This window comes from Erpetoichthys calabaricus, chromosome 11 (assembly GCF_900747795.2).
Source record: "Erpetoichthys calabaricus chromosome 11, fErpCal1.3, whole genome shotgun sequence".
Taxonomy (NCBI): domain Eukaryota; kingdom Metazoa; phylum Chordata; class Cladistia; order Polypteriformes; family Polypteridae; genus Erpetoichthys; species Erpetoichthys calabaricus.
In genome coordinates this window covers 61703878-61728570 of record NC_041404.2, presented here as the reverse complement: position 1 = coordinate 61728570, position 24693 = coordinate 61703878, and the positions used below count along the sequence as shown (strand labels likewise).

The 24693-nt window shown below is 43.5% G+C and overlaps 1 protein-coding gene across 1 annotated transcript in view; it reads right to left on the bottom strand.

Moving 5' to 3' along the window:
* slu7 (SLU7 homolog, splicing factor) overlaps positions 1–14533 on the bottom strand; it is a 41044-nt gene extending 26511 nt beyond the window's left edge. The window contains exons 1-5 of the mRNA XM_028813169.2: positions 14368–14533; positions 5944–6122; positions 3609–3762; positions 3288–3368; positions 18–182 (exon numbers count right to left, since the gene is read on the bottom strand). Of these exons, the coding sequence (XP_028669002.1) occupies positions 18–182; positions 3288–3368; positions 3609–3762; positions 5944–6092 (549 nt within the window). The 5' untranslated portion in view covers positions 6093–6122; positions 14368–14533. The remainder of the gene's footprint in view (positions 1–17; positions 183–3287; positions 3369–3608; positions 3763–5943; positions 6123–14367) is intronic.
* Positions 14534–24693: the final 10160 nt, after the last annotated feature.

The window sequence follows — 24693 nt, the reverse complement described above, 5'->3', positions numbered from 1 at the left end:
TATAAGATCATATTTACCAAATCAACCTTGGAATACTCTTCAACAATTCTCATGTGTTCTTCTGGATCGTACCCATTCCACCGATCCCTCTTTCCATCATAATCCAAATCTAACTGGATCTGCGCGTGCTCATCTGGTGCTATGTTGGTTCCCGTGTACTTTGCACCCACTTTCCTCGGTCTCTTTTCAAACAACAACAAAAACTGCCAAGTATGAGTATAATGAGTCATCGTCAATGTAAAATATTTAAATATTTGCATGTCAAAGGCACTTACAGTGGGTATATGAAAGAATCCCCCTTTCGAAATATTCCCATTGTTTGCCCGACTAAGACTTACTACACTTTGCGAAACATTTTCATTTAATTAGAAATACGAGGTAATTTGTTTGGCTTTGCACAGGTACACAGAAGACATAAGAAGAAAATGGATGTTTCTGCTTTATTCCCTAAACCCAACAAGTAAATGGACATCATGGCTACCCTGTCATAGCTCTGATGTGAATGCAATACAAGTCCAGACTACTTGGTGTGAGGACAAACCATTTTCTGAATGTACACAATAACATCATGTAATTATTCAAGATTCAGTTCTCCATTGTCATGTGTATAAGAGCAGGTTCCATGTACAATGAAATGCTTACTTGCATGTGTCGCCGCAGACAGAAAACAAACACCAGAGACAAAATAAATATAAAATAAATGCAAAAAGTGACAGCAAATGCATGTGCAAGACAGCAGTAGTAGTAGCAGTGGAGGTGACAAGATTACTGATTATTCATGAGCCTAATCGGAGTTGAGTAAGAACTGTTGCTGAATCTGGAAGTGTGTGTTCAGATGGACTTCAGACGCTTCCCAGACAGGAGGAGGGTGAAAAGTGGCAGTGCCGGATGGCTGGAGTCCCATCTCATACGCTTTACCTTCCTAAGCAGCTTGTGGTGCGGATGTCATGGATTGCATGTGTAGAAAAGAATATTCTTAAAGTTGATGATTTGAATACATTCAAAGAGAATCCTATGCATATCTCTCTAATATCTCTCTATTATGAAAGGAAATCCTGAGACGAGACTTTTTCAAAGAGATAATTTCAAGTAGCGCAAGACGAGATGTTGGCCATGAGATTTCTTCAAGTCAAGCCCCCCTCTCAACCATATTCAACAATGCACACGGCCCTTTCACCTCTCTTATAAATTTAAACGTTTTCCTCACTTTAAATTGCCAATAAAAGAAGATGTATTATGTCCAAATCTTATTGAAGAATTTCATCACGAAGGGTTATCAACAGTAAAAATGAATACACGGGCAATCCTAGCACAGAGAAACGATGAAGTCAAACGAATTAACGCCAAAAATGACGATCGGTTACACAGCAAATTCGTTAAATGCGTATCAATAGACTATGGTGAAGCAGTTGGTGGTGATGGTGCGGAAGATGAGAATATCAATTTACAATATCATGAAGAATATCTATAACCGTTAACACAGTCAGGTCTTCCACCGGCCAAATTACTGTAGAAAGAAGGACGTATCCAAGAAATGTAACGTAGTACATCATCAGAGGATTATATTAGACAACAAAGGAGATCTTGATATGCCATTCGTATTTAAACATTTACAGTTTCCCGTTTGAATAGCTTTTGCAAAGATAATTAACAAATCTTAGAGCCAAACATTTGAAAAAGTTGTTTTATTTAATAGACAGAAAGAAACAAAATTCAATCACATTGTTATAAATGGCGTTGTCATGATGAAAGTCCAAAAACAGAATCACAATTCAATGTGATATTGACGAAAATTTGAGTACTGAGAAAAGCGCTATATAAATGTAATGAATTATTATTATTATTATTAAAATTTTATTAAAAACTTGTTTTTACTGAAGTTTTACAGTAAAAGTGTAAGTTTAAAAATTGTTTGCGTGTTAATTTCAAAGCCAACCAGAACAAAATCATATTACGCAACAAATACCTCTAACGCAACATGAAACACAATTTACTTTCAAATTACAGTGGTACCTCGGTATACGTCTGCTTTGGAATAAGTCCAACTTGGTATACGTCCTGTTCGGACTCGCGTGCTAGAACCGTGTGTGGTCCGTGGCTTCAAAAAAAGGGCCAGGTTTTAACCCGTACAGCCGTGTCGTTCTCCGTGGGCGCAATTGCACAACCGCGGGGAAGTTAATGAGGTAGTTGGAGCGAGTCACACCTGCACAGGTGGGCTGTGATCAGGAAGAGTGAGACTGCATTTGTAACCTCAGATTTTATTGGATTTATTTATTGTTGTTTTTATCCCCACAGAACACTTGTTTTCATGGATATTTTTGAAATAATTATTTATTGAAACCAGATGCACTGCACTTTTTGTTTGGACACTGATTTTTGCTTTAAATAAAAGCACTTGGCATTCTTGCACTATCCCCTGGCTTCATTTGAGAATTGTCCTCATTTGTCAGCTCATCTCGGTGACATTACCGACACTGTCGGGTTCAGGGCTTCCCGTAAGGACATATGGGAGTGTGGAGCGGACCTGCATCATCACACCACGTGCTACCCTACGCTGCCCACGAGCGTCAGTACGCCAGTTGCTAGCATTCAGTGAACAAGTCGCGCTATAACTCTATGTGAATTTTCACGTGATTTTGTGTTTTTTCATGTAAATTTGAATTGATTGTTGAAAAGTATGAAGGTGGCATTCGTATCTGGGACATGGCTGCTGCATACCGTATGCCGAGAACGACGGTATCTATGATTGTGAAAAACAAAGACGTTATTAAAAAGTAAAGTGAGGTTAAATTTTAATTTATTTCATCTAATTGCTTTTGTATTTATGTATTTTAGTATTAAGCAGTGTTCAAATTATTTTATACAACCCCATCAATGTATAATATGCCAATAACAATAGGATTTTTTTTCATGGGAAAGGATTAATCATTTTCCCTTTATTTCTTATGGGAAAAATTTGTTTGGTATACGTCCTGTTTGGTATAAGTCAAAGGATCTGGAACAGATTAAGGACGTATACCGAGGTACCACTGTATTATTTGTTACTATTTTTTAATATTGTTAATTACTAGCTGTAATGTAGTTAACTAGTTTACTAAAATAGTAAATTGTACATCCGCATCCCCATACGCAAGCGGCAGAACCGCAGAGAGGCTAGCAAATGTACAAGCACGGGAGTTGGCGAACAAAACAAGCAGGGGGCAAGGCCCCCTAGTAATTAATAAATAAAAGACCCCTAGATTAGAACTCATCCTAAGAGCCAGTCATGAAGAAATCAAAGCACTTACCTCTAAGCAATCTTTTTTCTTGTGTGTCATTGATCCACAATTCTCACATGCTCCTTTACGATATTTAGTGACAACAGAATTCTGAGTAAAAATTAACAATAAGCATGTGACAGATATTATGAGTGAACTGTACTAGGATATAATTTAAACACTACTTCATGGCATGCTTACAAGTAGAGGATAAAGCTGTTTTGAAGTGTCAGATGAGAAAGAACAGAACACGAGCTCTCAAATGTAAGACCTAATCACACACTCGAGACTTTTATTCGATGTGAAAATCAACTGGAAGTTTCTATTTGCTTATTTCTAGTCATAGTTTACCTCCTGCACTCCTCTTTTATACCAATCGCCAATAGCTGAGAATTGTTTTTCCTTCTCTGCTTGGGGTCTCTGGTGCTTCAGAGTTGGTCTTTTGGAAGGGTCAATATACCATGGTACAGAAGATATATACTGTGGAATGTGAGGATTGATATCTCTGAAAAACAGGAAAAATGAGAAAGAAAGCATTTTAATGAAAACAGCCACAAACACAAGAACTGCAAAATAAAACTGGACCAATATTGTGTTGGCTGAATGATAGCCATTTTCACCTTATCACTAGCTGAAATACCCAGCGTTGCCCGGGAGGAAAATAAAGTGTTTTTTTTTTTAATTGTTGGAGAAATATATATATATATATATATAAAAAAAAAAAAACTTTAAAAATAATAAAATTGAATTAACAAACAATGAAGAATCATTAATGTGCTTGTATTTAATGCAATGCCTTGTTATATATAATGTTTTTGGTTTTTCCATCTTTAGCCAATATATAAAGGTCCTTAGGACTTTCTACCCCTGATCACGCCACATAAAGTTGTCCATGTGAGAAACAGACTGTGTCCAAATTGATTCCAGCAATTTCCAATGATTGTCCAGATATTCTAATCATCAAGTGGATGATAACAGACATACAAGACCAAATCTTCAATTAGTCTCTTCAAATTGTAATTGTTTTACAATCAAACGTTAAATATTTTACCTATATAAAAATTTAAGTTAAATATCATAGCTACAGTGCATCCAGAAAGTATTCACAGCGCTTCATCACTTTGTCCACATTTTGTTATGTCACAGCCTTATTCCAAAATGGATTAAATTCATTTTTTTCCTCAGAATTCTACACACAACACCTCATAATGACAACGTGAAAAAAGTTTACTTGAGGTTTTTGCAAATTTATTAAAAATAAAAAAAACTGAGAAATCTCATGTCCATAAGTATTCACAGCCTTTGCTCAATACTTTGTCGATGCACCTTTGGCAGCAATTCCAGCCTCAAGTCTTGTTATGATGCCACAAGCCTGGCACACCTATCCTTGGCCAGTTTGGCCCATTCCTCTTTGCAGCACCTCTCAAGCTCCATCAGGTTGGATGGGAAGCGTCGGTGCACAGCCATTTTAAGATCTCTTCAGAGATGTTCAATCAGATTCAAGTCTGGGCCACTCAAGGACATTCACAGAGTTGTCCTGAAGCCACTCCATTGATATCTTGGCTGTGTGCTTAGGGTCGTTGTCCTGCTGAAAGATGAAGCGTCACCCCAGTCTGAGGTCAAGAGCGCTCTGGAGCAGGTTTTCATCCAGGATGTCTCTGTACATTGCTGCAGTCATCTTTCCCTTTATCCTGATTAGTCTCCCAGTCCCTGCCGCTGAAAAACATCCCCACAGCATGATGCTGCCACCACCATGCTTCACTGTAGGGATGGTATTGGCCTGGTGATGAGCGGTGCCTGGTTTCCTCCAAACGTGACGCCTGGCAATCACACCAAAGAGTTCAATCTTTGTCTCATCAGACCAGAGAATTTTCTTTCTCGTGGTCTGAGAGTCCTTCAGATGCCTTTTGGCAAACTCCAGGCGGGCTGCCATGTGTCTTTTACTAAGGAGAAGCTTCCATCTGGCCAATCTACCATACAGGCCTGATTGGTGGATTGCTGCAGAGATGGTAATCCTTCTGGAAGGTTCTCCTCTCTCCACAGAGGACCTCTGGAGCTCAGATAGAGTGACCCTTCTCCCCTGATCGCTCAGTTTAGATGGCCGGCCAGCTCTAGGAAGAGTCCTGGTGGTTTCGAACTTCTTCCACTTATGAATGATGGAGGCCACTGTGCTCATAGGAACCTTCAAAGTAGCAGAATTTTTTCTGTAACCTTCCCCAGATTTGTGCCTCGAGACAATCCTGTCTTGGATGTCTACAGACATTGAAGGGGCCAGGGTTGCCTCGAAAGCCTGCATATTATAATCTTTTCAGTTAGCCAATCAAATGGGTCATTTTGCTTGACTTCTCACTACATTCACAATGGCTAACACGGTACAACACCCTAGTGCTTCAGCTATTAACTGTACAATCTACAATCACATGGCCTGAGAGGGTGCAAGAAAGTCACAACCATGCTGCTGTTGCCAGCGTTTAATGTTGAATAACGGAAGAAAATTGGTCTTATTGGCCTATTATTTTTACTATCATTTTTGATTTGGTTTAACCCTTCTGCTACATGTTTTCCCCATTTTTAAAGGTTTTTCTTCTTAACTCTAGCAACCAGACAGACACACAGACATACAGAGACAGACAGACACTCGTCTTTTTATGAAGATGACTAAAATGTAAACAAATGAGACACTCACTTGCCCTCTTCGTCCACCTCAGCCGGGGCATTACCCAGCTTCCTCTGTTCTTCCAACTCTTTCTTTTTCCGCCAGTCTTCTCTGGTCATCTTTTTTGGCTCCTCCAATCCCACAGATCCCTCTGGGGCAGCAGCCTGAGATTCTGCCATTATTGTAATGTTGTAATGACAGGGGACACTCTGCAGAAAGAAAACAAAATGCACAAATCGTGTTAACAGAAAAACATTTGCATACAATGACACATGTAATGTTTAACACAAATACACCATATGGACAAAACTATTGGGACGCCCGACCTTTACACCAACAGGGACTTTAATGACACTGCATTCATATACCTTGACTTTAATATGGAGAAGGTCCCCACCTTTGAAGCTATAACAGCGTCAACTCTTCTTGGAAGGCTTTCCACAAGATTTTGGTGTATTTTTTTGTGCCCATTTGTTCTGTAGAGCATTTATGAGCTCAGGCACTGATGTTGGGCGAGAAGACCAGGCTCCCAATCACCATTCCAGTTCATCCCAAAGGTGTTCGATGGAGTTGAGCTCAGGGCTCTCTGTGCAGGCCAGTCAAGTTCTTCCACACCAAACTCATCCAACCAATTCTTTATGAACCTGCGCAGTGGGGCACAGTCACACATGAATAGAAAAGAGCCTTCCTGAAACTCCACAAAGTTGGAAGCACAGTGCTGTCCAAAATGTCCTGGTATGCTGAAGCATTAAGATTGCCCTTCACTGAAAGTAAGCTGCCTATCCCAAACCCTGAAAGACAGCCCACACCATTATCCCACCTCCACCAAACTTCACAGTTGGCACAATGTGGTCAGGTAGGTAACGTTCTCTCAGACTCACCCATCCGACTGCTAAAACAGAGAAGCGCGATTCATCACTCCATATGACACGTCTCCACCACTCCATCTGATGCTTGGCATTGGACTTGGTGATGCGAGGCTTGCATGCAGCTGCTCATTCCATGAAACTCCCACCGCACAGTTTTTGTGCTTACATGAACGCCAATGGAAGTCTGGAACTCTTCAGCTATGGAATCAGCAGAGCAATGCTGACTTTTACACCCCATGCACCTTAGTAGTCGTTGACCCCATTCTGTGACTTTACATGGTCTTCCGCTACGTGGCTGAGTTGCTGTTGTTCCTAAACACTTCCACTTGCTAACAGCATCCCTTACAGTTGACCGTGGAATATTTTCACAAAGCTTCTTATTGCAAAGGTGGCATCCTGTCACAGTGCCACGCTTGAAGTCACTGAGCTCTTCAGAACGACCCGTTTTGTTTCTCAAAGGTTTGTAAATGCAGACTGCTAGGTGCTGATTTTATACACCTGTGACAATGCGCCTGATTGAATTCAATAATTAAGAGGTGGGCCCGATACTTTTATCAATGAATCTTTAAAACCTCTGAAACATTAATAGTATTAAATACAGTAACTCCAATTCCAGACATACTGTTAGTTTTTTCCCCACCCCGTGTCCCAGGACGAGGCATAATGAAGCTAACAATGGCCCTGTGACTCAGTGGTGGCTTTGCCTCTCTTTACCTTATCTACATTTGACTCTTTACTGCCCACTACTAAGAAGTCAAAAAAATGACACCTTTTATTGGCTAACTATGACACTAATGAAAGGGGTCATGTTGCTTGACTTCTCACTAACACGGTACACCACCCTGGGACTGCCTGTTACTATAACTGTACACCACTTCATTTACACTTAGAAAGCAATCGGCTCCTGTACTAGTAAGGTACAAACCTTTAACATAACAGCAACCTAATGAGATGGATTAAATCAGAGCTTCTCGACCCTTCTGGTGTGGCGACCCACGTTTTTTGCTTCAAGTGGGCGGGATCCACCTTGGTGACACAAGCAGCAATGCTAGCGCTCCCATTGGTGAATCAAGCAAGAATGTCAGAGCAGTTGTCTCCCCCAGTGGATCGATGGCCATTGATAGTTTTCGCAGGGTGACCTCGATTGCCAAGGTACCTCAGTATTAAAAGAACTCTGAGAAGTCACGACTCTGGAGACACATTGGATCAAATCATTTCCAACCAGTGTTCAAGCTGATCGTCGTGTGTGCTCAGCACAATGAAATTCTTACTTGCATGTCTCCTCAGAACGGTTACGGACAGTAGCAATAAAAGGCAAACCCACTAAAAGTATACAACAGAATATAAACACGCAGTACTGTGCACATGTCTAAAGGCACTGGTGAAAAGTGCTGGAAAGTAGGGATACTTTAAAAAGTAATTCCAGGAGTAGTTTCTATCTTATATAGAATACATACTGTATATAAAAAAAATACTTTTTAAAAACCACGCTTAAAAAGCATTGACTCTTTCATCAATTAACATTCAAAAACCACTTCTTAAAATCTTTGCAAAAGCGCCCACGCTTATTTTACGAGTGATGGATGAGAGACTGATTTTTTACTTTTTAACTTAATATTGTATAGGCCTGGTTTTTAAAAAGTATTTTTTATATATATATTGTGGACACTAGAGGGCGCTCTTGCCCTGTGAAACCCAACAGACAGATGTTTAGGACACGAGTTTAAAAGCACCAAGCATCTTGATGATTACAACTCGCCTGAAGAAGGGGCCTGAGTTGCCTTCGAAAGCTTGCATATTGTAATCTTTTTAGTTAGCCAGTAAAAGGTGTCATTTTGCTTGGCTTTTATCTAAAGCACCAAGCAGATTTTTAATTATTTTCTCAAATAAACTGCACAAAGCACCACAATCTCCACAATTCACAATAATCAAATAATCACTAACCACAACAATACAATCCTCTCCTCCCAGCAGCTCCGTCACACTCCCTCCCAACTCCGGCTCGCCTGCTGGGTCTCCACCAGTCCTCTATATAGTCCTTGACCCAGAAGTGCTTCTCCTCTTCTGTTCACGCGATTTGTCAGCACTTCCGGGTCAGATGGAGAATTACATTTTTCTTCAACCCGGAAGGATTTCTGTCCTTCCGTCCCATGACTTGGGCTATATTGGAAAACAAAATCCTCTTGTCTTTTGACAGCTCCTCCTGGTGGCACCCACGGCACCTATCCGAACTCCATGTCCCATAATGCCCCATAATGCCCTGTGGGAATCCTGGGTACCACTGCACTCCAGGGATGCTGCCATCTAGCGTCTTGGGGGAAGCAGTGTTGGCAAGTTGCTGCCTTCCCCCATCCTTCTATTCCAGGGGCAGCCGGCCGTCCATCACAATATATATTATTTTCAACTTTTTAGTCTTGGGTTTGTTTTAGTATAATTTTGCAATCAATATTTTAACATTTCCTTTAATATTTCTATCCATTACTAGCGCCATCTATTGGTGAAATCTTAAACTATTCTTCATATGAAAATTTCATTTCTTATTTAACATGGATTAATTGATCAGTGAAACTGATTATTGATTCATGTATTGTCATCGGAAATGAGTAAGTATGCAAAACTTCAAATCATTTGGATAATAGGAAGTGGGTTAAATATCGATTATGAGATTTGTACCAGACCACAAACAGGTGAAGTTAAAAGAAGCGTGGTAATAATAATAATAATAAAAATAAAATAAAAAATAATAAACTTGGGAGCTTCACCCACTGTTCACTTCGCTCACCAACTCCCCGGCCTGTGCTACACGCCAACCACTTTACGTCTCTGCCACTCGCGTTTGTCGATTTCACTTTCACCAAACAACAAATCTTTTAATTCTTGCGGATACGCCTTTTCATTGGGAAGAAACGCTACTTTTCCCTGATGGTAACACAAATTAGACGATCTACAAGTCTCCGACTTAAAGTTTAAATCTGAATAATATATTCGATCTCCTGCGGTGGGTTGGCACCCTGCCTGGGATTGGTTCCTGCCTTGTGCCCTGTGTTGGCTGGGATTGGCTCCAGCAGACCCCCGTGACCCTGTGTTTGGATTCAGCGGGTTGGAAAATGGATGGATGGATATTCGATCTCTTTTCTTTATTTCACCAAGTAATAATTTCCATTTGTTTGCGCTAATGTGATCTTGACTGTCATTTTTTTGAGACTTTCGAATTCTTGTGCTTCCATTATCTCTAACCTGCTCTGCATGTGTATCGCGCCAACATTTTTGAATTCTTTATGACGTTCTACTTTACATCATCTAGTCTTTGTCTTTTATTTCCAGCCCAGAGCGTGGTTACATCTCTTGGCACAAAGTCTCACCTCGTCCCAGGATTTTTTATTATAATAGAAATATGTCTACGCATGGAAGTGTGTGTGTCAGTCTGTTCGGCCTGTAAGTGAGACGTGGAGTCGGGGTAAGGGCTTCACCTCCGAGGGAACAGAAACTTGCTTAGTCGCTAACAACACAAGCGAGGTGAGCACGTCAGCAAAATGAAACCCCCTAGCAGAGAGACGCCCAGAGCAGTTCCTTTTAATTACCTAACATCTCTACATTTCATATTTTTTTCCTGACGATTTCAATAGTTTCTAGGACCCCGGGCTTTTTACAACATGGGCTTACACAGTTGGTTAATCAATAAACTTCCTAAAAAGTGCAGTAAACAGAAGAAAACTTCAATGAAATCAATATGTGGCAGGCCCACCATTTGCCTTCACTGACATGCAGCTTCTGAAGGTCCTCACCTGCTTCTTGTGCTCTCACCCCAGTCCCATTGCAGACTATGGTGGTCTTCCTTGCAATCCCAGACTGGCTTGATGACATGAAGTTAAGGTTTCTGTGGTGGCCACACCATCCGATGGCTCTCTTTTGAGGATTTGGGCTCACAGTCATGCTGAAGAATGACATTGTGACAGATCACACAGCCCTCCATGATGGTACTGGATGATGGTTATGAATCTGCCCGTGAGAGGGCCATTGACTTTGATCAAATCACCAACTCCATTTGTGGAAATGCTGCCCCAATCCCGCAAGGAACCTGCACTGTGCTTCCTAGTTACCTGCAGACATTCATCCATCCATCCATCCATCCACCTATTGATCTCCAGTGCTTTTCAGTCACATGGTCTTCTGTCAGATTGCAAATTTGGATTAATCAGATTTGAGGGCCCGCAGCCATTTTTCTGCACAATCTGTCATGCATAGGTGAATCATTTGGCTTTATTCCTACCATGTTCCATGAAGACCATTTCTGATTTCTCGTAAGACTTTTCCAGCCTGTAGATGTGTGTGCCAGTGGTTTGTGCCAGCTCTGCACTGACACTGGTGCTGGACATCTTCAGATTTCAAAAGGAGGTAAGCTGGATGCATTTCTTATTGCACTTCATTTCTGGTCTTCACCTTTGCCAATTTGTTTGTGTTTCTGAGGCAGCAAATCTGGAAACACCTGTCTGCTTGGGAGAGACTTTGATGATGAAGGATAACCACCTTGTGTCTTGTCACTACGCTTACCCTTACCATGGTGTAAATTGCCACATCTCCCATAACTACCCCTTTTTACTATGGCTGTCCTTTGCCTAGAGTTTGCATGTTCTCCCCGTGTCTGCGTGGGTTTCCTCCAGGTGCTCCGGTTTCCACCCACAGACCAAAGACATGTTAGATTGATTGGCGATTCTAAATTGGCCCTAGTGTGTGCTTGGTGTGTGTGTGTCCTGCGGTGGGTTGGCGCCCTGCCCGGGATTGGTTCCCTGCCTTGTGCCCTGTGTTGGCTGGGATTGGATCCGGCAGACCCCCGTGACCCTGTGTTCGAATTCAGCGGGTTGGAAAATGGATGGATGGATGGATGTCCTTTGCCTGGTTGTATTCCTCTACACCAGTGCTCCGCAACCGGTGTGCCACGGCACACTGGTGTGCCTTGAGCCGATACAGGTGTGACGCGGTCAAATAAGACAATTTTCTAACTAAATAATATTTCAACGGTCCTCCTTAGAAACACAATAACGAGAATACGTGCAATGAAATATTCGTGTAAATAGCCTTTTAAAGGTTTCATAATTTTATGTGTGATTTCTCTGAAATAATAAATCCCATCGCCTGGCACCTATGACGTAGGCCCCACGTAGTCGCCAGACAACTTCGTAGTATGCTTTGATAGGCAGAGCGCTCCGTGCCCTCACCTAGATTCAATTCAAGCCGACGTATTAGTCGTGCTACGTCGCATTCACTTGTCTTGCGACAGTAGTTATTATTCTTTACTATTAGTTGTGTTGCTGAATTGTGTATGGTTAACGTTCTTCGTGTGATTCATATTTAGTTTTATACCCCTTTAAATATGGATACATTTTTACGTGGAAAAGATTCGTCTTCACGTACAGATGATGAAGAACCTAGCACAAGTGTTGCAAAAAAAACAAAGAAGATTGTGAAAAAGAAGTACAACGAAGACTACATTCGATATGGATTCTCGTGGTGTGGTGACAAAACGGCTCCAAAGTCACAATGCATCATTTGCGGCGATCAGCTATCAAAAGAGGCAATGGCACCCAGTAAACTAAATCGCCATCTAAATTCAAACCATCCCAGTTATGCCAAAAAAAGACAAACAACTCTTGTGTTAATTAAAAATGATAAGCGGTCATGCTTAAAAGATCTTGACCAAGAACTTCGGGTTGCGCTGTCAAATATTGAGCCGAATATAAAACTTTTGTGTTCATTGAAACAAGCGCAGGTATCACATTAATCAGTTATTATGTTATAATAATTATTAAGATTGCATAAAAGTAAATATAGTATAGTTTTTATGTATGTATACTTATAATAAATGTATACTTATAACAAAAAATGAAAATTTATTGTAAAATCTGTGTATTAAATTAATATCTATATATCAGTGGCGTAGCTGGAGTTCATGTTGTCCGGGGCGGTGAAAAATTTGACGCCCCAAAGCTGAAAGAAAAAAAAAGGAAACTACCGTAGTTTGGACGCCCCTAAATAGCTGGCGCTCGGAGTGGACCGCCAGTCGCTCCCATACCACCACCCCCCACCCCCCCTTTTGATGTGCCGCGGAATTCTACGAAGAACTTTGGTGTGTCGTAGGTGAGAAACGGTTGCGGAGCAGTGCTCTACACAGCGGTTTCTTTTTCAGTTCATCACTTTGGTTGAACCTACACATGATGTCATTTATCACTGACGCCTTCATTAAGGACTGTGCGGCATGGCATGCCTACAAAGAGATCATGTGTTTTATAAGGGGAAAGCAGGGAAGTCACTAGAGGGGTGTGGACCACACCAGGTGACACCATCAGAGGGAGTGACACCAAGATGACTGTCTGTACATTTTTTGTGCAGTGTATAGGGCTGAAAGCACCAAGAGTGACAAAGGGCTCACTAAAATGATTGTGGGTCTGTGGGCAAAGGGGGAAACTCAATCCTCCCTAACGCTCAATGAGTTGAACAGTTGACCACAGGCTTAATTCATCAAGGTGGGCCTGTTCCCAATGGAGTGTCCACACACCAGTAATAGACACTATACTGGACGGCCAGGTGTTTAAATAATGAGCTCAATCCCTCGGGGGCCTACGGGTGTCCACTGGGTGACACCAACCCTAGTGATGCCACTGCTGGAAAATGATAGATAGATAGATAGATAGATAGATAGATAGATAGATAGATAGATAGATAGATAGATAGATAGATAGATACTTTATTAATCCCAATGGGAAATTCACAAAATGCGCAATTATCATACGAGGTCACTCGGATATCTTCGTGAGCTGCTTCACTTTTTATGTAAAAGGAAGACTTCAAACACACTAATCCAGAATACTGAGCTTCTGCTAACTTTGGTGGGCCGCCTTGTCACTACTGGAGATCACAAATACGAATACGGCGGTGACGTTTCTGCACAGTGGACCGTGAAACTGAAGCTGCGCGCCGCACCACAGTCCTCAATGTCAGTAAATACAGCAAAGGACTGAAAACGCTGGACGCCCCGTCGGGTACCTGAGCTCGGACTAGGGGGGCGCATTTCTGCATAGACACACCTGTCTTCACAAATAACGTGAATGCTAAATTACCTGCTTGACGTGCAGAACAACTGAGGGACAAACGGCGGTGCTAGGGTGAACTGCGTAGTCTGCAACATCTCCGATTTCAAAGTAATGGTGAATTACAATCTCTGAACCATAAAACATGTCATAAGGGAAGTAAATAACTTCTCGAGAAAAACGAGCTCCGTGATTATAATATTTTAAAATGAAAAAAATCCTTTCAGTAACTGATATCACCATGGTATTACAGTCAAACCGTTAAGTAAAACTATACTTCCTTAAACTAAACCTCTGATCTGATCTGACAAACGTTAAGCAACCACTACTATTATTACCACCACCTTTATCATTGTTATCTTCATCTTTATCGAAATCGCCATAGTAATTAAACGTCGACATCCAAGAAGACAAACACAGCTTTCAACTACCTCCCCATCGACAGTAAAACGCCAGCATCAGACGACCGACACTGACTCCCAATCAGACGGGAAACTTACCTACGAACTGTACGTAAACTTGTATCTTCTACGCAAGATTATTGTCCTTAGTTATCTGGTGATATAGAACAAAGAATTTCGACAAAATAAGCACGGCACCAAATCGGGATGGCAGCAACTACATAAACATCACATCGCCATCGTCACGCAGACTTACGGTGACGTCACGGTACGCGACGAGAACGAGAAGGGCGTCTGTTATCAACAATCTTTATTGACAAAGAGTGAAGACAGCCACAGTGGATTAGTTATAGTGGAGAGGACTGCGTGGTACCTCAGATCGATAGAAGAAATAAATGCGTGATCACTTCATTTATATTGAGATATGCAGAACTCCGAAGATAAAAATAATAATAGTAAAAAAAAAATCTAGGAGCGATGTACAGTTCGCGCGCGTGTTTTAATTTAAATATTCCCTCGATGTGGTTAATTCTTGCGCCTGCGCACTGCGTGGCCTTGCTGTATCCAGACAAATGTATTAAAGACCCCATCCTGCGGCTATTTTTTCGACTTGGGAATGAGTTATGACAACACTGAACTTGCCTTACGGGGCATCACTCTGAACATGCGGCAGCTGCATAGGATTCGTGGGGCTAACGGGCTCTACCGACGATGCTATACCAACACCGAATAAGTTACTCACTTTATTGCGGATTGGTTTTAGTTTGAAAGGTGCCGGCAGACTACATGGGTGCCGATAAATGTACACAAAGTATATGGAGCCGCCTCAGGTAAGGTGACCATCCGTCCCCGTTTTCCGGGGACAGTCCCCACTCAGAAACATGTCCCCGGTTTCAGCTGGTTCACTTTTTTGAATGCATCTCATCACCACGCTAATTTGAACTCGGCGCGCGTGCGCGGTGTTTTGACGGAGGTTATGCTTTACCGCATCCTGCAACTTTGGCGAGAAATCACGTGATAAGCGTTCGCTTTTTAGTCTATGCTCTTCTATGCATCCATGACCCCGGATTGGCCCAAAAAATTCAGGTCACCTTACCTCAGGACCTTCTTTTTTTATACCCGGCCCAATTGATTAGATCTTCATCGTGTTCGAAACTCCAAAGGCTTTCTCTCTAAAGTTGTCCCCTGTGGTTCTCTAATAACCGGTAGGTTTCATTTTGCAGCCGTTTTTGACAACGTCCCCTCTGCCGCAGGATGCAGTGCAGTCCATTAGTAAAGTTGCTCTTATCCTAAACATGCGCCGTAGAGCGCAATTTAAGGTGGAACATAAAATCAGAAGAAGTAGCCAACTTCAGCCTTGTATCCTGGAGAGTGTTTTGGATTGGGGTTGAGTTTTGTGTGGCATCCTTGCGCATCGATCATCTTAAACATCTTAAAGAACCTTAGATCTTCAAATGAGTTTCTGCTTAGAATTGCAAGAGCTAAACTTAACAGAGATGGTGAGGCGGCCTTCTGCTGTTATGCACCTAAAATCTGGAATAGCTGACTGATAGAAATTTGCCAGGCTAATACAGTGGAGCACTTTAAAAAAACTGCTAAAAACTCATAATTTTAACATGGCTTTCTCATAGCTTCATTTTAGTTTAATGCTTATATTCTGTATATGTATTTAATTATAATTCATGGTGGCTCTGTAATCCGTACTAACCCCTACTTTCTCTTCTGTTCTTTTTCCAGTTTTCTGTGGTGGCGCTTTGTGCCCTCGTGATGTCCCTTCATTGATGGATTGAAGGCCAGAAGTCCACATGACTGTCATCATCAAGTTCTTCCATGTGAACCCTGAATACCGTGAGGACTGATTGAGGTCATTTATGTGAGGTTGAATGCCCAGTGGGGGTCAGGTGGGTGGTCTCATGGCCTGGGACCCCTGCAGATTTTTTTTTTTTTTTTTCTGTTCTCCCTGTCCACCAGCCCTTACTTTTTATTCTATGTTAAGTAGTGTTAAGCACTGTAAAGCACTTTGAGCTCCATCATTTGTATGAAAACGTGCTAGAGAAATAAATAGTGTTATTGTTGTTAAATAATACAGAGAGTCGTCAAAGTGATGTTACGGCGCTCGCTGTGCTGCATTGCTTTTGACAATTCTGTTGTAGCGGTCAGGGGCTGCTAAGATTCACATTGTCAAGGGTGACGGTGATTTATTTATTTTAATAGAAGAGATCCCAGGAATGTCCCCAGCCTTGGATCGACCCACACACACTCACGACAGAGATCAATAAAGCACACTGGGAAAGGCAAACAATTAAGAATATAATGAAACAAAATTAACTAAATGAAAACAGTAATACCACCCCTGACCCCTTCGGCGACATGACAGTTAACATATGTACACAAACACCACACATCAAAGTCCATGTAAACCAAACCGGATGAAATGAGAGGTGATGCAGTTAAGTCCAGCGATCAGTATGTTGAAAGGGTGAAAGAAAACCCGGTCCTACCGGTAGTTACTGAAAGGATGAAATCAGATGGATGGTTCAGGAGCGCTCCACTCTTCTGGAAACCAATGAATCCAACACAGTCTTCAGTGCACAGGTAGACAGACGATCCAGACCCCAACAAACGAATACAGTCCAGGACACAAAGATTAATTAGAGTTCCAATAACAGCAGGCAGCATGACAGATGAACACAACACACAACGCAACAAAACAAAACTCTTTTCCTTTTGCCCTCTGCCCTCTTTTAAACCTCCTTTGACCCCAGCAGCCCCAACAAGGACTGCTGGGAGATGCAGTTCTTATTTACCAGCACTGCTACACTTTAGTCATAAACACTGTGATGCCATGTGGGCCAGTACTGAATTACCTTTGTCAAAGAACAATTGGCAGTTCTTTCACTGTATTTTAGTACACGACACACAGGCGCAGCAGGGCTATGCAGAGTGCAGGCGTGTGAATTAATTAAATTAATGAAAATGCACACATGAATAGCAAATCATTGTCAAGTCAAGTCAAGTTGGGGAGCGTGCACTGGTACAGCGCGTTGCCGCACCCACCACACGTCAAAACAGCTGGTTGGCAACCCCCCAGGCAGACACGCGGTCCAGTCCCACCCTCTGGAAATGACCCTCTATCTGCCGCAGCCAGGTGTTATGTGGGCGACCCCTTGGCCTGGTCCAGCCACTTGGGTCCCCGACAATGAACCGGATCACCCTTGGGGAAACGTGCCACATGGCCATAGTGCCGTAACTGACGCTCCCTCACAATGCAGGTCATGTGCCTCATTCGGGACAACACAAATTCAAACCAACGGTACCCAAGGATTTTCCGGAGAGACACAGTACCAGAGGAGTCCAGTCTTCGTCTCAGGTCACTGGATAGCGTCCATGTCTCGCAACCATATAGTAAGAGAGGAAGCACCAGGACTCAAAAGACTTGGACCTTCATCATCATTTTCAAGATGTATTATTATATTATTATTATAATTATTATGCCGACGGCATCTCAGTGGCACCGTAGAGAGATATACGTCAGAAATGCCTGCTGGAGGTCATTTTGTATTTTCTGCCAGTGCTCATCCTGTTCCTCCAGTCCTGCTGATGGGTTAAGGACCTTCTCTGGCCCTGTCCAGCTCTCCTGGAGTAACTGCCTGTCTGTTGGAATCTCCTCCATGCCCTTGAGACTGTGTTGGGAGACACAGCAAACCTAAATTGATGTTCTATCCTGGAGAAACTGGACTACCTGTGTAATCTTCTGTAGGGTCCAGGTATGGCCTCAGTAGTGACACTGACTGTAGCCAAATGAAAAACGAGTGACAAAACAGATGAGGAGGGGAAAATGTCAGTGGCCTCTCTCCACCTGTTAGACCATTCATTCCTGTTTAGGGGGTCGTCTCATTGTTGCCCCTCTAGTGCACCAAAGCAGCTGGAACTGATGAACAAGCCGCTCTGCTACTCACTGACCTGATCAACAGCCCACAAGTGTCACTGACTTGATGTGATACTCGGATTAAAAAGTGTTTCTTTAATTTTTTGAGCAGTATACTTTAATGTAACATTGTGGTTTTATAAGTCACTACACCATCCATCCATCCATTTTCCAACCCGCTGAATCCGAACACAGGGTCACGGGGGTCTGCTGGAGCCAATCCCAGCCAACACTGGGCACAAGGCAGGAACCAATCCCGGGCAGGGTGCCAACCCACCGCAGGACACACACAAACACCGCCACACACCAAGCACACACTAGGGCCAATTTAGAATCGCCAATCCACCTAACCTGTATGTCTTTGGACTGTGGGAGGAAACCCACACAGACACGGGGAGAACATGCAAACTCCACGCAGGGAGGACCCGGGAAGCGAACCCAGGTCCCCAGATCTCCCAACTGCGAGGCAGCAGCGCTACCCACTGCGCCACCGTGCCGCCCAAGTCACTACACACATTACTGAAATCCACTCAGTGATAGTTTAGATACCCCCCCCCCCTCACACTTCACAAATGCAGTTGTTTACAAACATCATATTTTAATTTTTCTTTGAGAAGAACAAAAGATAATTGTGTTGAATTTCAAGTTATCATTACATTTTTGCTACGTATGTACTATTAGGGACTTTAGTTTTAAATCAGATGGTCACTTTAAATAAAAAATCACCTGCTTATTCTTCACTCTCAGATCACATTCTATTTGTTTATCAAGCAGAACTGAATATTTTCATTTTCTACACAATCCTGTAATAAGTGTACAGTTCACACAGTGAGACACACAAACACACTACTGGTGCCGTCATTGGTGTCCCTGTGGACTGGACTGTTGAATCTTCACAATGGCTGTGCACGCTGGAGTCTTTGGCACATGTCGTCCCAGTAGCATGTCAGGTGTCACCAGTGGTTTACTCTGCTCCTCTCCTTCTCCCTGTTCCAGTCTCAGTTCAAGGTTGTCAAGATGACAAATGTATTTTTTTCTGAGATGTTCAATATGTTGAAAATATTGCCTGTGGCCAGCATCCAGTGTAATGTGTTGTCTAAATTCTCCACTCCTCTTTTTGTAGCATTATAGTCCATTATCATTACTGGCCATGGCATCTCCTATCCCAGTGCAGATCACATTGTGCACCAAGGATGTGTCATTTATTTAGACAAACTTGAATGTCTTCACCGGCCTGTTCTGTGTGGCCAGCAGTTGAGATGAGAGCTCTGGCTTACTTGTCCTTATTGTGCTAAGCATTGTCACCTTCCTCTTGAGGAGCTGCTGTCCCAGTTTGTGTAAAGGTTATTGCATATGGCGTTGTGGCCATGCAGCTTATGTCATGTCCAGGGTAACCCTCACGCCTTCATTTCTCACAGGTGTTCCTCCATCTGACCTCCCTTTGTTAATGAAATGACATCCTCTGCTCTTCTGTGTCTCTGTGCTTCACCTTCAGCAAGTTATTCGTAGCTTTGGTCTGGTTTATCATTTTTATGCAGAAGATGCTTAGAGCTATTTCAGTGTTAAAGTGACACATCATCACAGCTGTCTCAGCTCACAACTTCATCCATCCATCCATTGTCTCCCGCTTATCCGAGGTCGGGTCGCGGGGGCAGCAGCTTGAGCAGAGATGCCCAGACTTCCCTCTCCCCGGCCACTTCTTCTAGCTCTTCCGGGAGAATCCCAAGGCGTTCCCAGGCCAGTCGAGAGACATAGTCCCTCCAGCGTGTCCTGGGTCTTCCCCGGGGCCTCCTCCCGGTTGGACGTGCCCGGAACACCTCACCAGGGAGGCGTCCAGGAGGCATCCTGATCAGATGCCCGAGCCACCTCATCTGACTCCTCTCGATGCGGAGGAGCAGCGGCTCTACTCTGAGCCCCTCCCGGATGACTGAGCTTCTCACCCTATCTTTAAGGGAAAGCCCAGACACCCTGCGGAGGAAACTCATTTCAGCCGCTTGTATTCGCGATCTCGTTCTTTCGGTCACTACCCATAGCTCATGACCATAGGTGAGGGTAGGAACATAGATCGACTGGTAAATTGAGAGCTTCGCCTTGCGGCTCAGCTCCTTTTTCACCACGACAGACCGATGCAATGCCCGCATTACTGCGGATGCCGCACCGATCCGCCTGTCGATCTCACGCTCCATTCTTCCCTCACTCGTGAACAAGACCCCGAGATACTTGAACTCCTCCACTTGGGGCAGGATCTCGCTACCAACCCTGAGAGGGCACTCCACCCTTTTCCGGCTGAGGACCATGGTCTCGGATTTGGAGGTGCTGATTCTCATCCCAGCCGCTTCACACTCGGCTGCGAACCGATCCAGAGAGAGCTGAAGATCACGGCCTGATGAAGCAAACAGGACAACATCATCTGCAAAAAGCAGTGACCCAATCCTGAGCCCACCAAACTGGACCCCCTCAACACCCTGGCTGCGCCTAGAAATTCTGTCCATAAAAGTTATGAACAGAATCGGTGACAAAGGGCAGCCCTGGCGGAGTCCAACTCTCACTGGAAACGGGTTCGACTTACTGCCGGCAATGCGGACCAAGCTCTGGCACCGATCGTACAGGGACTGAACAGCCCTTATCAGGGGGGCTGGTACCCCATACTCTCGGAGTACCCCCCACAGGATTCCCCGAGGGACACGGTCGAATGCCTTTTCTAAGTCCACAAAACACATGTAGACTGGTTGGGCAAACTCCCATGCACCCTCCAGGACCCTGCTAAGGGTATAGAGCTGGTCCACTGTTCCGCGACCAGGACGAAAACCACACTGTTCCTCCTGAATCCGAGGCTCGACTATCCGACGGACCCTCCTCTCCAGGACCCCTGAATAGAATTTTCCAGGGAGGCTGAGGAGTGTGATCCCTCTGTAGTTGGAACACACCCTCCGATCCCCCTTCTTAAAGAGGGGGACCACCACCCCGGTCTGCCAATCCAGAGGCACTGTCCCTGATGTCCATGCGATGTTGCAGAGGCGTGTCAGCCAAGACAGTCCTACAACATCCAGAGCCTTGAGGAACTCCGGGCGTATCTCATCCACCCCCGGGGCCCTGCCACCAAGGAGTTTTTTGACCACCTCGGTGACCTCAGTCCCAGAGATGGGGGAGCCCACCTCTGAGTCCCCAGGCTCTGCTTCCTTATTGGAAGGCATGTTAATGGGATTGAGGAGGTCTTCGAAGTATTCCCCCCACCGACCCACAACGTCCCGAGTCGAGGTCAGCAGCGCACCATCCCCACCATATACAGTGTTGACACTGCACTGCTTCCCCTTCCTGAGACGCCGGATGGTGGACCAGAATCTCCTCGAAGCCGTCCGAAAGTCATTCTCCATGGCCTCCCCAAACTCCTCCCACGCCCGAGTTTTTGCCTCAGCAACCACCAAAGCCGCATTCCGCTTGGCCTGCCGGTACCTATCAGCTGCCTCCGGGGTCCCACAGGACAAAAGGGTCCTGTAGGACTCCTTCTTCAGCTTGACGGCATCCTTCACCGCCGGTGTCCACCAGCGGGTTCGGGGATTGCCGCCACGACAGGCACCGACCACCTTACGGCCACAGCTCCGGTCAGCTGCCTCAACAATAGAGGCACGGAACATGGCCCATTCGGACTCAATGTCCCCCACCTCCCTCGGGATGTGGTCGAAGTTCTGCCGGAGGTGGGAGTTGAAGCTACTTCTGACAGGGGGCTCTGCCAGACGTTCCCAGCAGACCCTCACAACACGTTTGGGCCTACCACGCCTGACCGGCATCCTCCCCCACCATCGAAGCCAACTCACCACCAGGTGGTGATCAGTTGACAGCTCCGCCCCTCTCTTCACCCGAGTGTCCAAGACAAGCTCACAACTTGCCTCAGTGAAATTAAAGTAAAATTAAAACCTGAACAGAGCAAAACTCTTTAAAATGAAATTGTAACAAAACTGAACTCCTGCAAAGTGTCACTAAAGTGTAACTTAAGAAAACAAGCAACGCTTCAGCCATTCTGGGTGATGATCTCCTCAGACCTTCTTATACTGCAAAGAACCTCGGTGTCACTTTGATTCCTCCTTTTCTTATTTCACCATGTAAACCATTTTAAGAAACGTTCTTACTTCCACCTGTGTCACATTTCTTATGTTTGCTCCTTCCTCTCCTTTTCTAATGCTGAGGAGCTTGTCCCTGCTTTTATCACATCCCGCATTGATTATTGTAAGTCACTACTACTGCACTGCTCCCTGTGTCTAACAGGACTGAATATCAAATTCTGTTCTTGACCTGCACACTGAGGTCCTCTCATTCTGTGCCCCCCACTAACTGGCACTCTGTGGGTGACAGCAGGGTCTTCAGCTGTATATAGCGCCCTGACTGTGGACTGACCTCCCAACATTACTGACATCAGCCGACTCCATTCATTGGTTTAGGAGGACATTAAACAGACCTGACATTCGGCCCCCTCTGTCAGTTTACCCCCTCTGTCTGTCCAGGTACACGGGTTTGAATTTTTATCACAATTTATGTTATTTGTTCAAGATTTTTTTTGTAGTGTTGTATTTTAGTCTGCATTATTGTTTTTTATTCTATTTGAATGTTTTGTATATCCTGTATTTATCTTTATTTAGTGAAGATATTATTTGTAGCCAATGTTATATCGGTCCTGTTGTTCTTTTTGAATTTTGGGCAGGGTGCTATATAAATAAATTGTGTTCTTAGTATTTTTATTTTTTTTTCTTTTGATGGCCCATCGTTTATAATAACAAATGACAAAAACTAGAGCAGTTCTATATAAGGCAATTAATAAATTGCATAATTCAGTGTAGAATATGTATTGCCGTTTTCTTCACATACATGTTTAAAAATATTAGATTGGCTTAAATGTTTATTCTAAATTAGTTTAGAACAATATTGCACACATGCATAGTACATTTTAAAAAACGTAACCACTTTTATTATTAACGTTTTACTAAACTCTAACGTGGTGTAAACATCATAATTATATTGTATACTTAGTTTCATGAATGTAAAGGAAAAACTATTTTCAATTAGCACGGATCTTGATGATTTTAATTTTGTCGACATGTTAAATGGTTCCTCACAGATCCGAACACAATGTAAATGTTAATGGTGTATTTCACAGGAACGATCCGTATTGTTTAATTTGATATATGACACGACGTGATGGCAGAAACCCTCTGAACTTGACAAAACATGTAATGAGTATTATTTGGTTTCTAAACGGGTCTTTCACCCGACATTACTTTCCGGGCTTTGCCGAGACCTGTCGAAACCTTTCAAAAGACAGTCAGTCCTGAAACGAAGGTGACGTCACTTCCGGGTCTACAACTGCGGTGTCGTATGGTGCTGTGGCTCTGCAAGTGGATACTATTGACCAGGGGGGGGATTTTTCGTATGTCGCTTAAATAATCCGAGATCAGATGCCTCATCTTGGATGAGTTAATGCCGGTGAAACTCGGTTTTTCAAACGCAACCGTGTAGCACATTAGTCGCGCTGGATGTAATCATCCGAGATGAATGCGCGCGTCCACGCTGATTGAAAAGCCCAAATATGTTGAGTGTAGAAAACCTGATCAGCAAGTCTGTGATAGGCTGTAACAAAATGACAAAAGAACGGCACATTTTTTTTTTTCACACAAGCGGAGCAGAGCCTTTTACTCGAAGGATACGAAGAATTTCAAGAGTTAATACGCACAAGGGGTAACACTGCAAAAGCAGCCCAGACCAGAAAAGACGGCTGGCAAAAAGTGGCCGACGAATTAAACGCTAAGTAGCGTGCATTGTACTTACTGAATGAAGCGTTTCATTTCCTATGTGTCAGATTAATTATTATTTAATATGTCATAATTCCAGATCAAACGTGAGCACATGAAGAACATGAGAACAGGTTAAAGTGAAGTACAAGAATATACTTCAAACTGGTAAATATTGGTATATAACTATTTAAAGAATTGTTGACATAATCATATATAATATAAAAAACATTAATTTTAAAGCTAATAAGAAGAAGGCAAACAAGCAAAAAAACAGGTGGAGGTCCACGCGGTCCAGACCTAACCCCTGCAGAAGAGTTAGATAGATAGATAGATACTTTATTAATCCCAAGGGGAAATTCACATACTCCAGCAGCAGCATACTGATAAAGAACAATATTAAATTAAAGAGTGACAACAATGCAGGTATACAGACAGACAATAACTTTGTATAATGTTAACGTTTACCCCAGGGGTGGAATTGAAGAGTCGCATAGTGTGGGGGAGGAACGATCTCCTCAATCTGTCAGTCTGTCGCTGGAGCTGCTCCTCTGTCTGGAGATGATCCTGTTCAGTGGATGCAGTGGATTCTCCATGATTGACAGGAGTCTGCTCAGTGCCCGTCGCTCTGCCACTGATGTCACACTGTCCAGCTCCGTGCCTGCAATAGAGCCTGCCTTCCTCACCAGTTTGTCCAGACGTGAGGCGTCTTTCTTC